This window comes from Chionomys nivalis, chromosome 22 (genome assembly GCF_950005125.1).
Source record: "Chionomys nivalis chromosome 22, mChiNiv1.1, whole genome shotgun sequence".
Lineage (NCBI taxonomy): Eukaryota > Metazoa > Chordata > Mammalia > Rodentia > Cricetidae > Chionomys > Chionomys nivalis.
Genome location: NC_080107.1, coordinates 18,952,038 through 18,970,504, shown reverse-complemented (window position 1 = coordinate 18,970,504; position 18,467 = coordinate 18,952,038). Strand labels below are relative to the sequence as shown.

General features: G+C 38.5%; 1 protein-coding gene across 1 annotated transcript in view; it reads right to left on the bottom strand.

Moving 5' to 3' along the window:
• Positions 1 to 15,693: 15,693 nt before the first annotated feature.
• Fap (fibroblast activation protein alpha) overlaps positions 15,694 to 18,467 on the bottom strand; it is a 69,450-nt gene continuing 66,676 nt past the window's right edge. The window contains exons 23-26 of the mRNA XM_057755748.1: positions 18,252 to 18,316; positions 17,677 to 17,749; positions 17,313 to 17,386; positions 15,694 to 15,986 (exon numbers count right to left, since the gene is read on the bottom strand). Of these exons, the coding sequence (XP_057611731.1) occupies positions 15,882 to 15,986; positions 17,313 to 17,386; positions 17,677 to 17,749; positions 18,252 to 18,316 (317 nt within the window). The 3' untranslated portion in view covers positions 15,694 to 15,881. The remainder of the gene's footprint in view (positions 15,987 to 17,312; positions 17,387 to 17,676; positions 17,750 to 18,251; positions 18,317 to 18,467) is intronic.

Sequence of the window (18,467 nt, the reverse complement as noted above, 5' to 3'; positions counted from 1 at the left end):
TCAGCTCGGTGCTTGATGACTCACATGGAAACAGACCATTGATGCAACCGGAGAAGTACTCTGAATGAACTTAATTCTTCAGTATGTACATTAAATTAACTGGCGGATGTCGGTGTACATTCAGAAACAGTTATCAGGCTCCATGTCAGTTGGGAGACCTTACTGAGGGGTTTTGTGCTAGTCACTATTGATGATGCAGGGCCCTGGTACCTAGAGTGAGGTCCAAATATCAACGTATATGAGACCCTATTAAAAATGGAAAAGGCTCATGGCCCAGAACTGATTTGCAGAATCAGAATCTGCATTTTATCAAGGTCCCTAAGGAAACCTACAGGCAGGTGAAGCTGAAAAGCACAGCTGAATAAATCGTCTATCTCACTCTCATTGGTGCTGCTGGCTGATCCCAGGACAGCTCTTGGCAGAACCAGCAGATGGGGTGAAAGAGCAGAGAATGGCATCCAGCTCAAGGTCCAGCAGAAGTAACCCAAACGTAATGATGAGCTTGACCATGTGGGATGGTTTAGCACCGATGAAATTGCTCTTTATGGCTACGACCTTCAGGTGCACGACAGCTGCACCTTTATTAAATGTGTGTTACTCCTTTTATTCTGTTGTCCATTTTCCTCCCCATTTCCTCTTCTCCCAGTTTCTCTCTCTCTCCTCCCTTTGCAGATACTATCAGTTTGTGAAGCACTCATAGCAGGGAGTTCTGCAGAGGACATCTAAGATGTCTAAAGGCTATAATTATAGCACCAGAATCCTGCTAAAACCTCTTGATAGCTCACCACATAGTGCTTCTCTTCTTTGTACCTTATTTGCCTTCTGTTATGTTAGAAGTAATCATCCCAGTTTTTTTTTTTCCCAAGAAAAATTTCTCTAACTCTACCTCCAACCTATTAATTCTGGCTCATGGAGGTAAGGACACCATGGGCACCATGAAGATAAGTCTTATGATAAGCCAGGGGCGTTCTGTATAGTACACTTCTCTTCCTTGATGTGCTAGGAGGATCAAATCAGCTTCTTAAAAGGCATTTTCTTATGAGACAATGTAGGTGCTAAGACAATTATTAAACTCAATTTAGTGTGCAGCAGATCCAATGATATCTTTAACATCAGTCTCTACTTTGCCTTCAATTCCCATCATTGCAATTGTTGAAACATTGAGATGTTGGGAAAGAAAAGAAGTAGATATGTATGCCTAAGGCTAATATTAAAAAGTTTGCCTTGAAACAGAGTAACTCTGTGTTTGGGAGGGTGTTGCCTAGAATTGTTCTATTGGTGGCAACATGGAGACCTTTGGTTGTCTGTAGCATTCTGTATTGATAGATATGATTTGCCTTCCTGGAAAATTGGTTTTAGTTATCTGTAATAAATGGTTATCTTATGAAATGAAATGAAAGATTTTTACATCAGTATTTAAGGTAAAACAAAGTACATAATTAGTGAAATTTTAGTGTTATTTTTATGAGGCTTAGGATAAAGGACAACTTCCATGTGTTTTCAATCTATGCAGGTTCACATACCCACATGTTTAGAAGGCTCAATGCTTGTCCTAATTTCTCTGTTTTACTGTCTTGAGAGTCTAATTAACAAGGCTCCACACTTTGACTTTGTACAAATTATATAGCTTGTTTTGCTAAGGACTTCACCAGAAGTCATGTGTGGTGTGAGGTTGCTGTGCACTGATTTTTGACAGCTCCGGAGGATATTGAGATTTAAATATTTGGGAATGGTTCATAATGCATTCTGGCAGCAAATCTACAGGAGGGAGGGATATATTGTATTGTTTGCAGAATACAATGTGTTATGTTCCCCTTTGGGGGATGAGTTTTAATGTTTAAAGAGTTATCAATACCTAGGAACCCTGACCCAGCAAGATTAAAGCACCATTTTGAAGTTTAATTGCACAACTGATGCCGCATATACTTGTAATGATGTGTGGAAGGCTCTACTGCTGTATTTTGCATAATCACAACATGTTAGCAATTATCTAAGGAACCATCCATATAGCATCGTCTACAAACAGTGCAGGTGGTCTCTATTTATCAATGCAAAGGATTCCAAGAGAGATTGCTAATTGAAACAGACAGAAGCATTGAATAACTACATATCAGACTACTTTTTTATGTTACAAGGAGAAAAAAATACAAGTTTATTTACTCATAATTGCATTAAAGCTGGAGGAACCCATGAGCTATTGATGAAAGTTTACCTGTTTGTAGGATACAGTGTGGGGCTGTACAGTAGTCAGCGGTAGGGCATGAAGAAATCATCTCATTACATGACAGTTATTATTCTTTGACTATTTGGTTCAAACTGTTACACAAAACAACAATAAAGTTCAGCCTACAAGGAGTAATAGTACAACCACATTAGGAAGAGGAAGGCTTGTAGTAAATGTTGAAAGAAGTTTTATTTATCTTAGTTATTAATTAAAACAATTGAAAGATCCATTAGCAAGAGAAATAATTGATAAATTGTGACATAAATTCATACAGTTGAATACTATTCAAAAACAAGGTACCAACAATGTTTACACATAGTAATGTAGATCAATTACACAGACAATGTGCACAGGAAAAGAGGCTGGGCACACAAACGTCAGTGCCATCCTGTGTGGATTCAGACATACAAGTTCAAACACAGGCAAAAAATACTTTTTGCTTTATTTATTTATTTATTTTGGTTTTTCGAGACAGGGTTTCGCTGTAGCTTTGGAGCCTGTCCTGGAACCCGCTCTGTAGACCAGGCTGGCCTTGAACTCACTGAGATCTGCCTGTCTCTGCCTCCTGAGTCCTGGGATTAGAGGTATGTGTCAAAACTCAAATTTTATTAAGGGCCCGAACTGTGGCTATTTCTTGGAAGAGATCAAGAGAAGTTATCTTGAATAGAACTTTCTGATAAGAAGAAAAGTTCTTTATTGCAATAAATGCCAAAAGATCCAAGCCAAAGTTAGCGATTTCAAATTTTATAAATTTTACACACACACACACACACACACACACACACCACACAAAGGTGTGTAAGGGTTAGGTGGAGGCATAGATAACATCTCAGGCAACACTGGTAATGTTCAGATGAGTGATGAACATATGGAATGTATTATGTGGATCTACTTACATAGCATATGCATGACATTTTCCATACCAAGCAGTTAAAATAAAACTACGATAGCTGCTTGTTAGGAGTGAGACATAAGCACCAATACACCAATTGTTTGGGGAATCAAGAGATTGCCCTCTCAGTTACTGAGCAGAAATGAGGTAAAATGCATGGCGTTCTAAGGCACCTGGCAGCAAAGAACCATATATGGGTAAGAATTCTCTTTTCTGTAGGAAGGGTTTTGTCAAAATAAGATTCAATGATTAAAAAAAGTATGTGTGATATTTGAGAGAAATATTTATGTCAATTGACTTTCTTTTAGATGTGAAGATTAAAGAAAAATTTGAAGGTTATATAAAAACAATGAAAAATTTTAAAATCAGCTTGTAGAATATCATGGTCAGATGTCCTTCATATCTTCATGAGTGGCCTAGTGGACTAAGGGATGAAGAAACAGCAAGAAAAGTGTTTCCATGGGGTTTCTAAGTGAGCCAGAGGATGTGAGAATACCCTTCCTGAGAGATATTTAAGAATAAGTTCATGATTGTCCATCTGGAAAGATTTGGAGGATGCCTGTGGAGGATGGGAGGTTCCCTAATAAGATGGATGGACAGTTTCATGCCCTGAGGCTCTGAGACCCTGTAGACAACTTACCATCCGTGCAGGGGACCGTGTGGCATCATGGCTTAGCAGTCGTTGATTTTATCTTTTGTAAGATACCCTGTATAATGAGATGTTTAAAATTGTTCTAAGTTTCAGTTGTTATTTTTATTCCTAAAGGGAACAAGAAAGAGAAAGAAAACAAAAAAATCACATTTGTACAAAAGAACCTTATTTCATAATGTATAAGCAGAATATATGTTTATGTGTATAAATACATATATCTCATTGAATACATGTGCTATGCTGCTACTATTTTTTGCATATTGTAGCTATAAAAAAACAAACCATATGTCATTACATTTATCCAACCTCTTGCTCATCTGGAAAGATTTTTTTTTTTCTCTTCAAGCTTCTCAGAGTCTCTAATGTGAACCAATTAAAACATTGTCATTTTCAAAGTCTTCTCGGAAAGGAAGTAACTTCAGCCATTAGAAAATGTAACATTTGAGATCTGAATACTAAAAGCATGCATGCGAACATATAAAATGAAGTCATCAACACTGTTGTCTATTCATTGCGCTTTGTAATCAGCTTTGCCCCCGCCTGGGACTTACTCAGCGTCGCCAAGTCACATGTAATCAGATGGATTGTGAAGATGGGCCCAGCTTTCTGGTGCCGCGGAGCAATAAAACGATGGAGGACGTTGTATAAAGCCATAGCCCCTTGCCCGATTTTAGATAGAGCTTTGTTTATTTGAGTTCAGTTTATCATTTAGTTGTTTTATTTTTTTTTCAAACCTGGAAAGTGGTTTTGTATGTTTTCATTTCATAAAGAACTACTGAAGTCGTTTGTTCTGTGGTCAACGTCACATCTAGGACTGAAGTCCTAACAATTGTTGGCTGATGGGTCCCTTAGAAGGACCCTTCTTTGCTACTGTGTTGCTGGAAACATAGAGGCTGATCTCTTACTCCTATCTCAGTAAGAATCCCTTTCCATTTTAGTCAAAATCCTTTTTGATAGACCACAATGGGATATGAACTGTTTGCTCTTCCTAAAGTTGAGGAGAAACTCTTCTGCTTTCTCCTCTGTTTGCTCTGTGCTCATCAGCATCCTTTCCCGTCAGCCCAGCCAACATGAAACCAACAACCATGACTCCTACATGTCTTTCTGGACCGCTTTGTCATATCTTCAGGATACTGCATTGAGTATCTGCATTTATGGTTTCACTTAAAAATCTGATCTAACATTTTATTGTCCTCAATAACTATATCATATAGAACAGTTGTCATTGATTAAAGCATTAAATTAAAAATGATAAATTTGAAAGCACGTTCGAATGAACATTTTGTTGCAAAATGTAATATTCATTCTAGTGGTCAGCACACAACACCAAGACAACATGTTTGCTGAATTTATTTTTGTTTTTCATCTGAATTAAATTAGACACTCAGACGTAGGTCAGGTCTTTTAAATGGTAATAATATGAGTGGAATGTGAAATGCTCCCAATGACTTAGGGCAGGCTTTTTCTTTTGGTTGATGAATGAGAAGCAAATCCCTAGGAATAGAAAGAGCTGCCATTTATTCTGTGTAGGCCTTCGGCTGCTTACAATCTATTCTAGGTCAAATCCACTCACAGATGTCAGATAGCCAAGTGCAAGATCTTTAAGTGTTACACAGTGGCTACAGGGAAGTGCGATTTGGTGTTTCTGAGGACACTCAGGGAATTGTCTGGCCATTCTGCCCTGGAAACATAGTTATCATTCAAAGAAGCAGGCCCGCGTTCTTTGGCATCTGCTTTCTTGTCCTCTCTCGGGGCCTTTGACCATTGCCAGTCTATACTGTCTTTATATGTTAGATTTCTCTTCACATTCCACACTAGAACCGATCTCAAGTATCCGATAATGTCTGACATCTTTTGCCTTAAGGTTCATCCATATTGTAGCAGTAGCCAGCAATTCATTTTTTTATGGCTGAATAATAGACCAGTGTATGCACAATATGGTGTTTCATGTCCTCATTTCTTGTCTGATGGGCATTTGGTTTGTTTCCACTTTTAAACTATTATGAATAATGCCATTTTGAACATTTGTGGACAAGATCTAGCATAGATATATCTTTAATTATTTTGTGCAAATAACTAGGGGCAGAAATTTTGGGTTATGTGTTTACTCAATGTTCACCTTTCTGAGAAAATTCCAAACCCTCTCCCAAGCAACAGAGGAGGTTTTGTTTTTAGTTACCTGAATCACAATGTTTGGTACACAATGTTTGGTTTTTCTGTCTTCAATAGCTGTAGATTTCAAGGAGGGCATTTGAAGCACTTAGGACTAAAGTTCCTGTTTCTATGGTCTAGACTGAAGGCAGCGGCGGTTAGGGGCAGGACAAGGTTGGGTGTGCAAAAGTCTCTTTGGAAGAGTGAGGGGAGTTTAAAAACTATAATGCAGAAATCTAAAAAGTGAGTTTCTATTATCTGCCATGCTCAATTCCTCTGACTGCTCAGAGAGTATGAAACGTGGTTGTGAGATGAAAGGAAATTGGGATGAATATTAGTTTCTTCATATATATATATATATATATATATGTGTGTGTGTGTTTCTCAACCTGTGGGTCACGACTCCTTTGGGGGAGGTCACATATCAGATACCCTACATATTGGATATTCCTATTATGATTCATAACATAGCAAAATTAGAGTTATGAAGTAGGTATGAAATAATTTTAAGGTTGGGCGTCTCCACAACATGAAGAACCGTATTAAAGGTTCTTAGCATTAGGAAGGTTGAGAGCCACTGCTTTCAGCACAGGTGTGGTTAAAGTAAGTAGAACTTAAACCTTAACTTCTCTTATTGTAAAGGAAAATGGTTTCTGTTTACTTGTTTGTTGTTTGTATACTGGCAAAAAGAATGGGTCAAAATTGGTGTCTCCATAACATTAAAGAGTCAAATACCCAGGAACTATCCAGAATACACTTCCCCCTACAGCAGATTCTCTGCTGTAGAGATGACCTGGAAGTTCTTGTGGATTGTTTACGCTGAAGATTGAGATAATATAAAACATAGCTTATTAAAATTACCTAGGTGAGATTTGCATAAGAATTATACCCTTTAAAGCGAGTTGAGCAATGGATTTACTGCTTTTAACCAACACCTCTGCCATCTGTCAACTCACATCATTCCAAAATAAAAACTTACAGCCTGCAAGCAGTGTTTCATCGCCTTTCCCTCCAAACTCTTTGACAACCACCAATCAAAATCCTGCCTTTTGGGATTTACCTATTCTGGACGTTCTGCATATATGAAATATACAAATAGCCCCTTGTTTAGCCTCTTCCATTTGGTTTGCCTCACTACTCCTTTATATTGTGGTTTGCGAAGCTACTTCTATGTTGAAGTACTATTCTATTGTGTATATGTATGTGTGTGTGTGTGTGTGAGTCTGCTCAACCCTTCACCCACTGATTTGGTAAACATTTGGGCTGCTTACATCCGTTGGCTGTTATGGAGAATACTGCAGTGCCCATAACCAGCGGTACTTAACTGGGGTTTTAATTTTTATTCTTCTAACTGTTAAGCTTGTTGAGGACTTTTGTATACTTTCTTTAAATAAAGGTTCATTGAAGATTTTTTTCCTCAATTTTAAAATTGAATTCATCTTTTTGTTATTGTATTGTAAGAATTTTTATATGTTTACATATGTACACATATAGATATAAATATATGACTATGTCTGTAAAATTTATATAAACACATAAACATGTATATAATAAGTATTTAGATCTTTTCCAAAAATGGATAACATTTTAATGAATTCATTATATAGTTTTAAGTTATACTTGTTAGCCATATAGTCATAGTTTCTATTACTTTGATATTTCCTGGGAAATATGACACAAGGATGATATGAACATTTTTCTATTTACAATGTTCATTATACATTGTAAAATTTGTTAAATTCATATTATTTCTAAACATAAAACATGAATTAATAAATAAACTCATCGTGGATCTACTAAGAGAACTTCCTACTGTGTTTTTCCTAGGACTTGACTTTTTCACTTAAGAAGATTAGGTAAATAATATTTTATGGCTCTTGTTACTCTAAGTTGCAAAAGCAAATAATAAATGTTGAAGGTGCTTTGACAGTTTGTAGGTATGCATGATTTTTGTTAAAACAAAATTTGATTGTTTTACTAACTAAAAAGGCAGTCAGACCTGAAAGGCATTTTCCAGCGACTCTTGTGAAGTTTTATTTTTATCTTTCTAAAAATGTAATCTGAAGAAATGAAACTTGAGATTTGCACACTCAGGCTTCTTTCCGATTGGAGTCTATTCTTTGACAGTTGGAGTGTGGTTGTCATGATGGAGCCCTTGTTAGTTTAGAGACCATTCTTAAGTGATATCATGAAAGTGTTCCCCCAACCCTTCCCCCACCTCTGTTTTCGTGGCTATGGTGTGGGAGTTGGCAGCGGAGCAGGCCTGGGAGTGTGCAGTGCAGGGGCGATATTCACTAGAAGATGCCAGTGGAGGAGAGATGGCAAGAAGATTGGAAAGCCGGCATCATTTTGAGGCATGTGTGAGGTTTACAGATGAGATAGCTTGTGTGTTGACACACACAGTTTTGCTAAGGCCAGAAACAAGTTCTGCAATAGCCGCCTACCTATCTTTATTGAACAACTACCTAATGGACACTCCACTGACTGCACTGAAATTCTAACAACTGATAATAAAGAGCTAACTACCTAGGCTGCACGTATGTAGACACTAGATTCTTTGAATTTTATATTTTGTGGAGAATGTCATGCATAATCATCACTGCATCACTGCCCTACTTCTTCTCAAACTCCTCCCATGTATTGAATGTTTGACTAATGACAGTAATATGTAATCTGGAAAGGCTTTGGACTTCACTGTTCTTTTTCTAGAGTGTCTAAAGAGAGGTACTGACACCATCACATGTCAACTTGAAGTAGTAGAGAGTTCACAGTACCCGAGCAGATGATCTGGGACATATACTTTACTTTGTAATCACAAACACATATATCTTCATTTCAAAATTACAGTTTCTTGTCTTAAACAGATTGATGGACATGGAGCTTCAGTTATAGTTTACACTCAAAAGAAATAAAGCGCACTAAATTTAAAGTAGAAGCAGATAGATACCCGTGGGACGTTTAAAACCCACTCTTCTGGTTTCTCTTTTTGGAACTTGGAAGGTCTGGAAAAATCAGTCACCTATTTTTGTAAGCAGCTGTGGGAGACAGTAGTTGTCACGCCATTAGATGCTCCTCTTAGCTCATCAACCTCCCACCATTAATTTGAGAAGACCTCATTGTAACTGACCATCCTTGGTCACTGGGTGTATTTACTCCTTCTAATCGTCTGCATGGCCTCAAAGGCTACTTTAACAGGGAACTCTAGGCCAAGTTGTCTAATAATTTATTGAACAGATTTTCAAATAGCATTTGAGTTCACCAAGGACAGTGGTAGATGGTGATGGTGAGCATAACCCATTAAAAATAGTTTTCTCCCAATGCTGCCTAGGTCAGATGAGCTATTTCCACATCAGTGTTCCTAGGGGATCTATGATTGCTGTCCAATGGAGCATTTTCTATCCGATCCCTAAAAATGGTACGTTAAAGAGACTCATTAGTGTTCCATACTGATTTGAAAGCCATGGCTCTATCTCTATGGAATAAGGAGGAAAAGAATAACCGAACCTTAGGAAAAGAGAAGATCTAGCTAAAACAGGAGAACTAGAACACAGCTATTTGGACTCTGACAATTCAGAGGAGCACAAGCCTCCTCTGCCACGGTGGGAACTCAGAAAGTTCAGTTAATTCATGTTGAATCATCAATGACAAAAATATGGCTCACGACGTACGATTTCTGGAAGGCTCATTCATCGAGTTGTTTCGCATGACTTCACATTGTCATCTGAATTTAAAAGTCGGAACCAACGAAATTTCCTGGAGTTGAACTTGAGATCTAGCAAAGGGCAGAGACAGGAAGCCATGGGCAGAATTGTTTTATAGTGTAAAATAAATCTTTAGTACTTGAACTATATTTATCAGATGAAATACATTTTTAAAATTAGTATTTTTAAAGGGTAAAGATTTCTATACCCTGAAGAAAATTTTGAGAAAAGAAGTATTTATAAATAAAAGCTGCTAGGTTCCTCAATAGCACTTCATATACTCATCTGATGCCTTGAGTCTGAACATTTTGTGCCAAATGTCCTCAGTATGTGGCGTCCCTTTGATGATTCATCAAGAGGCAGCAAATATCTAACTTGGGACAATGCAGTAGGCTGTTTCTATTTCCTAATCCAAATTATTTTTGTTTAAAAGGCTGATATCTTTTCTGTCTCTGATTAAGATTCCCTTCCTCCTTAACCCTGTTCTGCTGTGGGCAGCATGCTTCTCAGGAATTTCCTTTCTTACTCTTCTTAGGGGGTGGGGCAACAAAGTTCTGTTACATTCTGAGTTCCAGGAAGACTAAACCATGTCTCCTTGGAAAGCTTTACACAAACATTATAATTTCGTGGGGCCTCTTAGGCACACAATGTGGGGGCTGAGTCAGCAGATTTTGACAGCCGCTTTCCCTCCTTTGTTTCAGGTCTAGTCTTGGCACTGAATGTAAAGCGGTAAGTAACAGATGAAGTTTCTGGTGTTTGCAGGGACAGAATAACACACACACATAAGTAAGATCAATTATGATATATCTAAGTGCTATCAAGAAAGCAAAATTTAGGAATGTGGCTGAACAGTTCTGACTGTGGTAAAGGCAACATAAAACTTGGTGGCCAGAGACATTCCTTCAATGGTGACACCTAAGCTGAGATCTACATAGGACCCAACCAACAGCCAAGTAGATAAGAGATGTCCTGAGTTCTGAAACAGAAAGAAGCTTGATAAATGAAAACCACAAAGATTATCAAAGTGGGGATCCAAGGTGTGCCGTAGATCACACAAGAAGGGAATGCATAGCCTTTATCTGCATAATTCTCTGGCAGTCTGTGTTTCTCAGAGGCGATTAGCCAACATTGGGCCTCAAAGGTTACCACCTTTGCAGACATTAGGTTTTGCAGACAGGTCGTTGTTGAGGTAAAAGAGTAACTCACTCATTTAGGATAAGTGCCAAGGCAGGTGAGCGTCTTGGAGACTTACAGCCTTAATGTTTGTCATTCCTAAAAGGCCATTGTTCTAGGTGTATGTGGAGAATTCCATAGAAATGACTAGGGATTCTAACCCATATTAAATGTGTTGAGAAGAGAAAGAGATTATTGACTTTGGATTCAAGCTATCAATTTCTCAGCCAGGTGGTGGTGGTGCACGCCTTTAATCCCAGCACTGGGGAGGCAGAGGCAGGAGGATCTTTGTGAGTTCAAGGCCAGCCTGGTCTGCAAGAGCTAGTTCCAGGACAGCCTCCAAAGTTACAGAGAAACTGTCTTGAAAAACCAAAATAAATAAATAAAATAATATAAGTAGATTCAAGCTATCAATTTCTTAAGAGTTACATTTTTTACAACAATGAAAAGTGTTTTTTGTGTTAAATAATAACCCTCAAATTTCCTATGAGTTAGACAGTATTAGCTCTACAAATATTATCTATTGTAAGCTTCCAATCAGCTCCATGGAATGGGAAGTGTGATTACGTCTACTTCGCTGTTAAGAAAAAGAAACAATGGGAATGTATGGAAATTGAAGAATTTTATGTAGCTGTAACTTAAATTCAAACCAGGTACTCTAATTTTGCCCTTGTTGTCTAGAGTGAACTTCTTCTAAAGTGAGCCTTTATGAACTGGTTGTATGTAAAAGGATGGCATGTGGGATACGCTGTATCCCATTTGAAGTAAAAGGAATGTTCTATGAGGGAAAGCATTGCTTTAATCTTCTAAAGGAAACAAGATAGCAGCAATGTTTCCTGTCGGTACGAAAAGCTGTGTATATACTAAAAATCAGTATTTGGCCATCATATCTTTAAAAATGTATTAGTTCTTGGATTTTAATAATTACTGCTCAGCATTGGAAAAGTAGCTTATTATCAGCATGATATAAAACATTTAAAACACTTCTGAAAGCTATTTGAAAGAATTGTTAAATAGCAACCTGAACTATGTGTGAGTGGGTGTGTTTTACACGTACTGACCACTTTTATTCTGTATTATGTGTTTCCTTAAGACACGCATTTCCAAAGTTTACTTTCTATTGTAGGGAAAAGCATTCCTGTTCCCAGCAATTAATGACTGGCACAGGTGATTCTGTCTTTGCAGGTCAGTGAACAGTAATTATCAAAGAAGGAAGCGGGGTTGTCAGGTTGTGACCTCCGCTTGACTCAGCCTTCCTCTCACTCACAGAACACAGCCTGTCCATAACCAACCACACAGCAAAGGATGCCATGCTGTACCAACAAATATTTGTTAAAATGTAGGGTGTCAAAGCAGTTTTTTTTTTTTTTAAAAAAAAGAAAGTAGCCAATAATGGAGTATTAATTAGAAACCAATGAAATGGAATCATACCGGTCTAGCTTGCCAAAGACATTACCTGTGTGTCAAAAGAAGCGTTTGTGAGCAGCATGCTGGGATTGCATGCCAATGATCCAAGCAGGTGGTCATTAGAGGCCTTGCTGCAAGCCAGATCATTTTCTCCCTGAATAGCTTGGTGAGGTCCAGGCACTAATTTCTCCCCAAATTAAAAATTATCCCACACTGAATTGCCAAGGTACCTGTCCACTATGCCAAGGAAGTGTCTCAACAAGGTTTTCTCAGGCTGCAGAGGATTTGCCACACTCACAGTCTTTCAATTTGTCTTATTGGGTAAACTCAGAATATTGGCTTTATTGATTCAGTTTGAAATCTCTGCTAGGAGCCTTATTTGTTCCTTACAAACAGCATAATTGAAAGCATTGTTTTGGTAGAATCTTCTAAGAAGACCACATAATCACCATTTAAATTAGCCCTAATTCATTTTACATTTGCTTATTTTACTTTCCCAGAACTAATTTTTTTTAAACAATTAGAACATCTGAATTTTAATTACATTGCCATCAAGAAGCTCATTAAAGTCACTTAATTGGCAACATTTCCAAAAAAACCTTAGCTGGGTTTAATATATTTTAAAGAGTTACTGTCAAAGTATAATTTCACCATTACAAACAGCTTGGCAACAACATTTGCATAAAGATCTGTCAGCTTCTGAAAAAATGCTTAAATGTTGGGAAAATCAGATTCGTTAACTCGCCTTTACTGAAACAGCCTAAAATGGAGACATTGTGACATGCACTCATCTTAGTAACCCCTGAAGTGCACACACTGTGCCAACCCAGGGAAGGGCTCCTTGAAGGAAATAAATAATACACTTTGTACTCTGAGGTAAATTTAAAAAAATAAATAAACAAAACGGCAGTAGACGTTCCTTCGTTTGTGTTGAGTTTAACCAAATTTCCCATGCACCTGCTTCTGTTTCCTCACTCTTTCTAAGAAATATTACGCTATCATTTAAAACTTTGAAACCTTGACAAGTAGTTAGAGGGCCAGGACCACGGGGGAGGGCATGAAATTTTTTTTACACACTTTTACGATTTCTTCTTATCGTGTATGAGGGTTTTGTTTTTCTTTTAGTCACCCACAGTACATAAAATAGTGATTTGTGTCTGTTAGTGAATGAGCTGATGAAACTCTTGGTTGTAGTAGGTGGATACTTTGTGATGTGCACTCTGTAGACTCCAAATAATCCAAGAGTAAAATGTGGAAAATAGAAATGTTACTATGTTAGTCTTTTTTTGTTTTGTTTTGTTTTGAAAGAAAAGAGGTACTATGTTCTAGAAGTATCCTTTTAATCTGGCATTTTCTACTTAGAATAGCTCTCATTGTTGTTTACAGTCCTTCTATTCTTCCATGCCCCAAAGAGAATCTAGTGGAACAGGATAAAATGTAAATATTAAAGAATCTCCAGTCAAATTCCTGCCTTTCCCTCCTCAGAGTATTGCAATGTCTGGTACACAGACAGATTCAGCAAATGTCTGTTGAGTGAACCAGTCAATGAATGAACGTAAGTACAGTCAAAGCCTTAAGGAAGACCTAGATGTTTCTTCCTAGAGGGTCAGGTTAAGCTCCATCAAAAGTGATGCAGGAAACCTCCCTCTCCCACGAGTAGAGAGGTGTGACTGTAATGAACTGTTGGTGAGATTCCTCCGTTACAGTGCGTTGTAGGATTCAAGCCATGGAGAGTGCTCTAGGATATGGCTGCTCGTTACTGTTCTCTGTGCTGATGTCAATAGCCTAAATCTACACATCTCCCACGGTACCTACTACTCCTTGGGGAAAGTATGGTTAAAGTATATTTTAATTTCATCTAATTTTTAATCATTTGGATTAAGATAGCCACAAATGGCTAGCGGCTACACTAGACTCTCTCTGTGTGGTGAGATGTGAAGGAATATGGTACATTAGGAGAAATTCAGTTCTTATGGAGTTCTTATTGGAGAAAGGTTAGGAGAAGTCTGCACGGGAAAGACTGTGAAAGAATCATGTGTCCATGTGCTGTGCAGTTGAGGTAAAGATTAATCTGTAAATGGGGAGACTCCCTGGAGATGTCTAAGGAGGGAAATGACCTGATAGGAGTTGTCTTTTGGAAGTCACTTCTGTGTGCCCAGAAGCAGAGGTCTGAGGCTCACAGTTATTTCTGTACATTAATATAGAAACTGGCTTTTCACATTCCACAAAAATGTGAAACTCAACTTGTTGATGTACCAAGCATTCTGATAGACATCCTGTTAGTAAGTCTTAGGCAGAGTACCGCTAGGAAAAGTCTATTGGTTATTCTCTCCTCCCAAGCTGGAAAAGGATGAAGACCCTTCTGGGCTTGCTTCAGAGGCTGTGCTGTGGGGAACAGATACTTAGGGGGCCTCATTCTCTGTGGCCCAGGACAGCCAGCCTCTCTGTGTGGTGAGAGACAATCTTCTGGAGGTATGAAGGGGCTTTCCAGCTCCCCAGCTACTCTGCAGCCCTGTCGCTGTGGGAGGTGAGACTGGGTGGCCAGAGTGAGAAGCATCTTTCAAAACTGGGCAGTAGAAAGGATTTTGGGTTGAGGACTGTTTCATGCTTTGGAAAAAAATGGTGACCTGTGAACCGTCAAGTGCCTGTTCTTCACTTGGAGTGGGTCTTCCAGCTGTAAAAATGAGAGGAGGTTCTGAGGGCATGGAACCTATACCCAGAAAGGAAGACAATTTTGGGGGAGGGGTGGAGTACCGAGGGCAATCCAGAGCTGGGAAACATAAATAAAATGCCCTCTCGACAGTGCTGGGTGGATGCTTCCAAATTCATTCCCGCTTATCTGCTGGTGTCCTGGTGTGGCAATCACAGAGATGGCAAACTACCTAGAGTTTCTAATCGATGATGGGCATTGTAGCTCTCTATTTTCTGAAATGAACTTTAGAATGTAAAACTTCAGAGGTAATAGATAGGTATATAGATGTAAATTATTCTTGTTTAGATATTGTTGACAGTTTTATTTTGTTGGTTTAACTTAGTAATTCAGTAATCTGAGGTAGAGTTTATTACTAATTCTGTAGAAATTCAAAGTCATATCACTTCCAGGTTTAATGTATTTCTTAAAAGGAGCTTGGATTCAAAAGTCTGACTTTTCCCTTATCAACATAATTGGCAGGACTAGAGAAATTTTTGGAATTAAAGTTAGAAAACATTTGTTAGAGGGACAGCAGAAAGTGTGGACTTTTCAGATTCGATCACTGCATGTGCAGAACGGTGCCTTCCTTTACTCTGTGCTATGTGTCCCAGTATTTGGGGTACTCATTACAAACCCCCCAAAACTGCATCTAGTTTATCCTCCTCTATGAACACTAAGTTAGTCAAGTATTTTTCCCATAGAAGTATTTCCCACAGTATGGCACAGAGCCTGAAACTAGCGTCCACAAATGACAAGACATCACTTGAACTTCTGACTTTATTTCACCCCAAGTGAGCAGGAGATAAAAACCATTGTGTCCAAAGTGAGATGCCTGGGTCCCTTCTTCTCTTTTTCCACAGAGTATAAGAAAATGTAAACAATATTGAGCTTGAACTTCTGAACCCTCCTTAATTGTTAGCGACCTTTCCAATGTTCATGGTCCACGTCATCCACGCGAAGCTCCCAGACTGGCTAATACCTGCCTTGGTTCAGTCGGATAAAGAAAAGCATTGTTTGAGGAAGTGGGTCATGTGGATGTATAAGTGGTTGGTGGACCCGCGAGATGATAGGCCATGGTTCTGGTCCGAGTACCACTGCAACACAAAGGAGAGAGGCAGGTTTTATCCCTGGAGCTACGAAACACACCTCGCTTTGGTTTTCTTGGACTGTATAGTCACAGTAAATTTCCTAATATTTTTGGAAGATTCTTTTAAGAATCCTTGAATAATACAATTGTTTGTAAGCAAACCTTGGGAACAGGAAAGAGTAGAGTTCTTATCAATATCCAGTACTGTTTTACATCCTAAAGGATGAGCTCTTCTAAGGGCCAGCATCCTGGGGATTAGAATCAAGAGTTTTGGCTCCCAGAACTGGTGCATTAGGTCTGTTACTTTATTTTCCGGCACTTTTGTTTTTCATGTGAAAAGTAAAAACGTTGTATTTAATTTTCCCTAGGATCCTGGTAACTCAAAAGTTCCAAGAAGCTTTTGGCCTGTAAATATAATTCTCTGCTTCAGAAAAATTCACGATGTAATCTGTCACAATAGCATAAATATCTTTTATAGAACTTTAAAACACCATTGTAACAGAAAAAAAGGGGAATAACATAACTTAAAACTTCCTTGTTGGAGGGATTGCAGTAGGATAATTGTCTTCATTGCTTAAAGGTGGCAAAGGCCATGATGTAATGTTATACATTTTCCTAGTTGAATTTTTTTTAGGAAGTCACAATAAACAAAGGCCACAAAACCTCATCTCGCTTCTTGTAAATTATATTTTAAAAATACAATCTTCTAAAAGCTGAGGAACTCCCTTTCTGGAGTCCCATCCAATATAAACAATTGAGGGAGAAAATACATTTATTGAAGCAGGGACACCCCGGCTACCAATCTCTACTCTCAGTCTTGGCCTCATTGCCTTCTCTGATCCCATTCTGCATTCTTCTAGCAACCTGGAATACATGTGCCAGGCCCTGAGCACAGACAGATGAACGGATTCTCTAGCTGAATGGAACTGTGGAAATTCACTGAGATTCTGGGAACATCTTGCAATTGCTTCTTACTGAATAAACAGAACCTTTTAGCTGCTTTGCTACTCCTGGGTTCTGTAGGAACTCTGATGCACCTAGACTTATGCACACAGGACTTCAGAACCATTACATATTTGTGCTGTTCAATCTTGCAAATTACCTTATTTTATATGATTCAGGCCAGTTTATATGGCATAGGTGGTTCAACTTTTGAGGGGATTCAGAAAAAAAGTCCATGATTCATTTACTAATACTCTGCTTTCTCTACTCACCAGCTGTGTTTTTTTCCAGATTTGACTAAATAAATAACTATATAAATATATATGCAAGACCCCTGTCTCTTAGCATAGTGGTCAAAGGTCATGAACAAGAGTAAAACGGAATCACGTACCATGGCCTGGAAATCCACTTGTGCATTAACCAAAGCTTTAGCAATCTGTGCTGAGTTCTGGAAATGCACATTATCTGCAACAAAGAGAGAGCGAGAGTGAGATCAAGAGAGAGAGAGAGAGTTAAAGTGCTGCTAAATACCAGAAAGCCTAGAGTGACAATGTACTGCCTGGAAATGAACACCGACAATTATCTAGTCATGCATTTGACATTGTCAACAGCGAGCAATCACGCTCAGCTATGGAAATGTCCCTGACTCTTAGGTACTGACCCTGAGCACAGGCATAGGAAGATGCTTAATGTTTCTTAAACAAAGTGATGCTGGCTCAGTATTTTTATGTGTAAGAGTCTTGCTTAAACCTCACCATCTGCTGTTCCGTGGATGAGAAGATAGTCTACATTTCTGAAATATTCTGCTCTTGCCATCACAGTTGAATTCTGGAAAAGAAGAAAAATTAACATTTTAGTTGCTGCAAAGTTCTAATAGAAAACTAGCTAAATCATTGTGCAATGGACTTCGCACCAATACTGAAATTATGTATTGCTTTGGTTGATAAATATTTAAGAGTCAGAGCAACACATTTTCATCATCATTTGCATTACTTCCATCTGATTCTTAGTTTGAAAAACTGAAAGTTTATGTGTCATATGTTACATATGAGTGAGACCTTAGGCATAAATGATGCCCGCTCAAGCTGTGTAGGCATTGGGGGTGGGGAGGGGAGATGAGAAAAGGGAGGTTAGGGAAAGGAGGATGGCGAAAGAATCGAATCCCCAAAGAGTAACATTTCATTCTAGTGATGCGTTCCAGTTTAACAAAAGATCATAATTTTTTCCAGGGTATCCAGAACTGATTCTGCAAAACTCTGAATCACTGTTTTAGAATGACTTAACACATGCGAAATACATTAGTGGCCTAGATACAATGGGAAATGCTTACTTTATAGTGCGCGAGATTATCATCCTTTGTCGGGAGGCCCATGAATCGCTCCGTGTAGATGGATGCTGTGAAAAGACGCCCGTGTGTGTTATTTCCACTTTCTACATGTCACTTCACAACCTTATGAAACTCCTACATTAGCTACAGTGCCCCAGTCCTCCCATAGGGAGCCTTTGAGGCGAGCTCTTGTTTTCCTTGCTATCATGCGTGGCCTCA